We start from the raw sequence: 6,109 nt of genomic DNA, 5'->3' as shown, positions 1-6,109 counted from the left end.
TCTTGAGAAACTTCGAATAAAGGCCATTTAGTTATCTCTGGAATGATGTAAAAACGAGCGTTCTTGCTCATTTTTCTTCCGAGAAACATGCAAAATGGGACGAAAAATATAAAATTTTGCAATAATCTTGCGCCACCCTTGCACAAAACGACGATAATTTTTCTAATTTCATAGATAACAGAAGACAGTATTTTTTCTTTTAACTTTTAAGCTGGATCCGCCCCTGTTTGTATCGAGTCTAAAAGTCCCAAGTTCCTGCTTCTATTAGGTTAAAAGTTAAGAATTTTTGATGCAGAGGGTGCAGTTGTATGAAACCGTTCAATTTTAGGCCAACATTTACCAACTTGCAAAAACTAGCAACTAGCAAAAATGAGAATTGAGTCCGATTTTGTTCAGTTTCGACGATGGTGAGACTCAAGTGTCTGCTGGCAAGTTGAAAAAGTCCCAACTTGCTGCTTTTACTGCGTTAGAAGTGAGGAATTTTTGAAGTCGAGAGTGTAGTTGCATGAAAGCGTTCAACTTGAGTCCAAAATTTACCAATTCGGCAAAAACAAGAATTAAGTACAATTTAATTGAAATTTTCCCAATATCACGGCTCAAGTGTCTTGGTCCGATTGGAAAACTTTCCGCTTACTTCTTGCTCTGGATTAGAGGTTATGAATTTTTGATGCAGAGGGTGCAGGTGCACGAAGCCATTTATTTTCAGACCAACATTTTGATATTTCAGAAAAAGTTTGCATTCAGCGCAATTGAACTGAAATTTTCAACAAATTCTGCACTCAATGTGGCCTATAGATGATGAAAGGTTGAAGTTGCTGCTAGATTTGGTTTGAATGATAGGACTTTTTAAAGGAGAGGGCGCAGTCGGGGAAAGACATCGATTTTGAGACTGGTCTTTACCAAGCTGGCAAAAATCAGAATTTTGAGCCATTTTTATTAATTTTTCCGAATATTTAGACTCGCCTGTCTTCTAAAGAGGGTGAGAATTTAAAATTTATTCCTAGCTTTAGTTTGAAATGTACGAATTTTTTAGGGATAGGCTGTAGCCGAGGAAAGACATCAATTTTTAGTATTTTTTAAGTTGCCAAAATCTGAACTTTGGAAGATTTTTGTGAAATTTTCAGAATGTTTAGAGTCACGTGTCTTCTAAAGACTGTAACAGTTTCAAATTGTTGCTAACTTTAATTTGGAAAATACGACTTTTTAAATAATGGGGCACAGTTGAAGTAAAACATCTATTTTGAGGCTGGTATGTACTACGCTGGCAAAAATAAGGATTCCGCGCGATTTTTATGAAATTATTAGACTATTTAGAGCCAAGTCTCTTCTAAATACTGTGCGAACGGCAAGTTTCAATCTGTTCTGTGGTGGAAGCAAGACATTTTTAAAGCAGCGGGTTTGGTTGGGTTATAAACGTTCATTTTTAGCAGCCCCCTTTTACCAACTCGGCAAAAATCAACATTTTGTGGTATTTTACTAGAATTTTCCCAGTTTTCAGACACATCGGGTTAGGATGTTATGATGATTGTTAAAATTTCAAGTTGTTACTTGCTCGACCGAAATCGACAAAAACCAACGATTTTTGTGATTTCTCTATTTGGGAAATGCATTATTTCCTAGCACTTGGTTGTATCGGAAAATCCTAACCTTTAAAAAGCTAGAAGCTAAAATGTGATGGCGCCGCCGGCTCTCCTTTGGTATTGGCGTGACCGAAAAATCTCCAATTAATCAAGCCTTTTGCGCATTTGAATGGGAATGTAAGCGACAGCCAGTTTAGGATTTACATACGTTTTTATTTCGCTCTCCTTCTCAACCGTGTATTAGTAGTAGTAGTTTGAAGTAGTAGCAGGCTGGAGGCTGAAGAAGTTTGCGTGTTTTTTTGTTTGTTTTGAATATCTGTTCCCTCTCCGTTTGCCAGAAATGCCTCAGCTTTTGAAATTGAGAACACCGACATGGACGCAGGATCAGCTAAAAGAGGCAATCGAAGCGGTCGTGCATCAGAAGATGCGCTTTACTCAGGCCGCCTCTCGTTATGGCATCCCCAAAGGCACTCTGTACGACAACATTTTAGGCAAATCCAAGCGAATGGCCGTGCTAGAAGAAGCGGGCCTGACCGCTAATGAGGAGAGCGCCGTTTTGGAGTTTTGCTGCGACGTTTCGATCTCCCCGTACAATCGGCGCACCAAAAAGAGCCTCAAAGAGGTGCTGACGTTTGTTGAGAACCTACGCAGGTTGCGCGATCCGGAATTCATGTTCACCGGCCTGTCGGGCTTTCGATGGTGGTGGGCCTTTTGCAAGAAGCACAGCATCGTCTCACTCTACTACGACACGAGCAATAATAATGGATCTTTCAACTCGCTCGATTTGAGTCACTCGTATAACGGGTGATTTTTTTGTTTTTTTTTATTATTATTTGCCTTCACATTGCCTCCCATCGGGGCTTGAAGGACTTTTACGTAATCCCATTTATTTAAGCAATAATTCAACTTGAAGAAGTCTGATGCGCATGATGATATTGTTAAGCACGCGAAAACTGCCTAGTGATACTCGTCGATTAGATTAAGGTAGGCCAAACCAAACGCAACGCACTATACAATATAGTTTCGAAGGGGGCCGGCAAGCGCAGCGTTGCCGCGCGAGGCGTTTATTCACACCAGCTGAATTATTCCTGCTTAAATCGTTTTCTATTATTTAAGGGAGCGGTGGGGTCATTTTCATTTTTTTTGTTTCTCGGGTATTCTTAGCGAGCTACAGGGTGTGGGCTCTTTTCTAGTTTTTACTCGACAGAAGTTTTTTTTTTGATTAACTGCAACCAGCAAATTTCCATTTGAGATACTTTTAGTTTCATGCCCTTCATTTGAGCCAGCTATACATTGATTAGCGAATTCGTGGCAAGTTTTATAATTACAGTATAAAAATGGGCGGGTTTTGGGTTGATTCGGCAACGGCGCGCATTGACCGACTCTATAGTGCCAGTTCCGTTTGGTTTTGCCTTTGAGGAAGCTCAATGATTTTGGTGCAACTAAACCGATTAACACTTCCAGTTTAGACTAGATCTAGTATTGTTGTTGATAAAAGTATGAATTTTAAAGTTCATTGTTCAACATTGTTACGAGTGCCTTAATGCCAACGCAGTGATATGTATTGTTAACGGTTATTAGTAGAACTATCGATTTCAAGAGTTTCATTTGTTGTTAGGATGCGTTTTCAATCAAATATTGGAGTGTTAAGAGATGTTTATTTTTATACACCGACTTATTATTATTATTATTATTATAATCCAGCCGAGTTCGCTCAATTGTTTGTCGTTGGCCATTGTTGAAAACATTCCTACTTAGTTCTAAAGTTAGTGTAAGGCCGCAAGGGTTGCAGGATTCGATCAGCCCATTATTTCCTTATCGATTTGGTCGGTGCAAAACCTTGTGTTATGGTAATTAGCAATAATTTCGCCGTATAGTTTTATTAGGATTTTTGCTCTTTTCTGATTGGCTATTATTGCCAAGCTGATAAGATTTGGTGCTCCATCGAGCCGGTAACGAGCACCCATTGTACTCGACGTTATTTTGTACGAAAAGTAATTTCAATAAAGAACCATTAAGTTTAATTAATCTCTTATTTAATTTAGTTCAATTAGCCGGTTGAGTCACTGGAATGAAACACGCCATTGACGCACTCAATGCCGAGAAACCGCGCAAAACTTGAGGTTTTATTGATGATAGGGTTTTTTTGTTTTTGGGTGTTAATCACTGTTTGCTTCTTCTGTTTCAGGTATCGACTCCTACATGGTAATATGCATTTTTTTTTCTATTTTAACTGTATTTGACCGGAATATTTACGGGTTTAATAGGGTCTGATACACAGTTTTTTATTAAGTGCGTTTGTTCTTGCGATTGCCAGCAATTTCATATTTGGGAACGTCCATAGTTGAGTGCAGGATGGCTCAAACAATCATTGTTTTAAGCGTTTCCTAATGGAGCACTGCGCACTTTGTACCGCGGGCCACGAGAACTCTCTATTGGAAGTTGTACTGTGCATATTGCATACTTATCAGAGTCCCCTGCATTCAGTTGTGGACAACTTCAAAGCTCCTCTGTTTTTGGTTCAATTTGTTTGGCTGTTTGGGGAAATGAGTGGCCAGCAGACTTGCATATGTATGTAGACTAATATGAATATTTCTGGTTTTTCTTCTAGCAGACAGCTACCAGTACCAGTTGCAGTCGATGTGGCAGAAATGCTGGAACACCAATCAGAGCCTCGTGCACAATTTGAGGTTTCGCGAGCGCGGCCCGCTGAAGTCGTGGCGGCCCGAGACGATGGCCGAGGCGATTTTTTCCGTCCTGAAGGAGGGCCTCTCATTGTCGCAGGCGGCCAGAAAGTACGACATCCCGTATCCCACTTTCGTGCTGTACGCCAATCGGGTGCACAACATGTTGGGCCCGTCGGCCGACGGCGGATCTGGTAAGTGCAGTTTCGCGTTTGCCGGCGAAACGTTGCCCAGCGACACGCGGAAAAATTGATTTTCGAATGAGTTGGGATTTTTGGCTTTGCAGATTTGCGACCGAAGGGCAGAGGGCGGCCGCAAAGGATCCTGCTGGGCGTGTGGCCGGACGAGCACATCAGGGGCGTGATCAGGGCGGTGGTGTTCCGCGACTCGCACCAGATCAAGGACGAGCCCCACATTCCCTATCCGAGACTGCATGTAAGTGGGGTGAGCCTGCAGGTGCAGGGCGGCGTCTAACTGGTGGGGGGGGCTGATTTTAGGACGGCGTCACCATCCAGAGCTACCAGAACAACAGCTGCAGCAACGGCGCCGATCCGAACGTGTCGCCGGGGGCAGCCGCAGCGGCCGCCGTGGCTGCAGTCGCGCAAGGGCTGCGCCAGCAAATGTGCAGCATGGTAGGCGATCGACGGCTGCGCCCCTCAGGAGTGCAGCGTTTTTGCGGGTTTCAGGTTGCCGCCGCCCACAACCAGAGCTCAGCGCACGATACAAATCCGGTGGCCAGTCTGGTCAACACGCTGGCGCTAGCGGGGCATTGCGGCAACGTGGCGCTGCCCAGCAACGGTGCGCCGCCAATGAGCATGAGCCACATGGCGAGCATGCGCAATATGAGCAGTCCCGCTGGTAGCATACAAGACCTGCGCATCAGCCCGGCCGAGTCCGCTGGCATGGAGAGTCCGATCTCGTCCCCTCTGGGTCTCACTGTTTCCAGCACGATGGAGCCCGCCATTAACATGAACATCGGTACGTTCTTAATTAACTCATTCTTAATTAGTTCATTTCGTCAGCATTTCGGTCGGCTCGTTTTGCAGGCAACAACATGGACGTGGGCATTGGAGTGTCGGGCATGACCTACAAGCCGTCGAGGTCTTTTACGTCGCCGCGCCCCGAGAGCCTCTTTCAGGAGGACATTGAGGATCTGGTGAAGCCGATCCACGGCTCGAACACGCCCAGGCCGAAAGACACGATGCCCTCCATCAAGATGGAGCCGATGACGGAGTGCCGGGGCGACTGAGCCGCCCCCCACCACTCCATGTGATAAATCGCCCAATAGCGACATGAGGAATGGGACTGGATTTTTTTATTCGAAATTCGGGCCGAGAGGGTTGTTTGCCGATTTTTCTGTATAGAGCATTTGAACCCAAAATTTCAGGAGGAAAATCAAAATATTCGTACACCCCTGCTCCCCATGTATATAGCGGTGGTTGCGATCGACCAGAAAGTCCCACGCCACTGATCCATCAGTGCAATACACCATATTAACTTATTTAAATAATTCCTAGTAATTTTACATGGTTAGTTTTTAAGGTCTGAGGTCAGTTTATTTATGTTCAGTATTTGCTGCAAATCGAGACCGGACAGTTTGATTTAGGCCTGGGTAATTAATTAACGAATTAGTTATTCATCGGCCGCTTTGGGTATACAGGTGAGCCATCTCGTATAAGACGGAAAACACGCGGCCGATGCCAGTGTGAAAAAAAAGTAAATGTCTCGAAAACTGTGAAAACTTGTCTTGTTTATTGTCGCTATTTATCAATCAAAATACGTTTCGGTGTATTTTTCCACCATCATCAGTTTTTATGTGTAGCGTTGTTGCTGCTTTAAGCCTTG

General features: G+C 43.8%; 2 protein-coding genes across 2 annotated transcripts in view; both read left to right on the top strand.

Annotated features, from left to right (window-relative positions):
- Window positions 1–3,604, top strand: part of LOC125505574 (protein bric-a-brac 2-like) — a gene marked incomplete at its 5' end in the record, with an annotated part of 10,545 nt that extends 6,941 nt beyond the window's left edge. The window contains 1 exon segment of the mRNA XM_048669583.1: window positions 1,919–3,604. Within this exon segment, the coding sequence (XP_048525540.1) occupies window positions 1,919–2,388 (470 nt within the window).
- A 187-nt stretch (window positions 3,605–3,791) lies between these two features.
- On the top strand, window positions 3,792–6,098 carry LOC109538911 (protein bric-a-brac 1). The gene is made up of 5 exons (XM_019906349.2): window positions 3,792–4,458; window positions 4,542–4,699; window positions 4,762–4,896; window positions 4,951–5,242; window positions 5,311–6,098. The coding sequence occupies exons 1-5, from the start codon at window positions 4,221–4,223 to the stop codon at window positions 5,511–5,513; spliced, it is 1,026 nt and encodes a 341-aa protein (XP_019761908.1). The 5' UTR covers window positions 3,792–4,220; the 3' UTR covers window positions 5,514–6,098.
- Window positions 6,099–6,109: the final 11 nt, after the last annotated feature.

This window comes from Dendroctonus ponderosae, unplaced genomic scaffold (genome assembly GCF_020466585.1).
Source record: "Dendroctonus ponderosae isolate FM_Combo_2020 unplaced genomic scaffold, Dpon_F_20191213v2 Dpon_F_20191213_9, whole genome shotgun sequence".
NCBI lineage: Eukaryota > Metazoa > Arthropoda > Insecta > Coleoptera > Curculionidae > Dendroctonus > Dendroctonus ponderosae.
Note: the sequence above shows the minus strand (reverse complement) of the source record. Positions and strands in the feature narration are given on the sequence as shown.

Bases quoted from the DNA above. Each gene is read 5' to 3' on its own strand.
- LOC109538911 (XM_019906349.2), top strand. From the start codon at position 4,221: ATGTGGCAGAAATGCTGGAACACCAATCAGAGCCTCGTGCACAATTTG. The intron at 4,459-4,541 runs GTAAGTGCAGTT...TTGGGATTTTTG, and splicing joins GTCGGCCGACGGCGGATCTG to GCTTTGCAGATTTGCGACCG. The intron at 4,897-4,950 runs GTAGGCGATCGA...TGCGGGTTTCAG, and splicing joins GCCAGCAAATGTGCAGCATG to GTTGCCGCCGCCCACAACCA.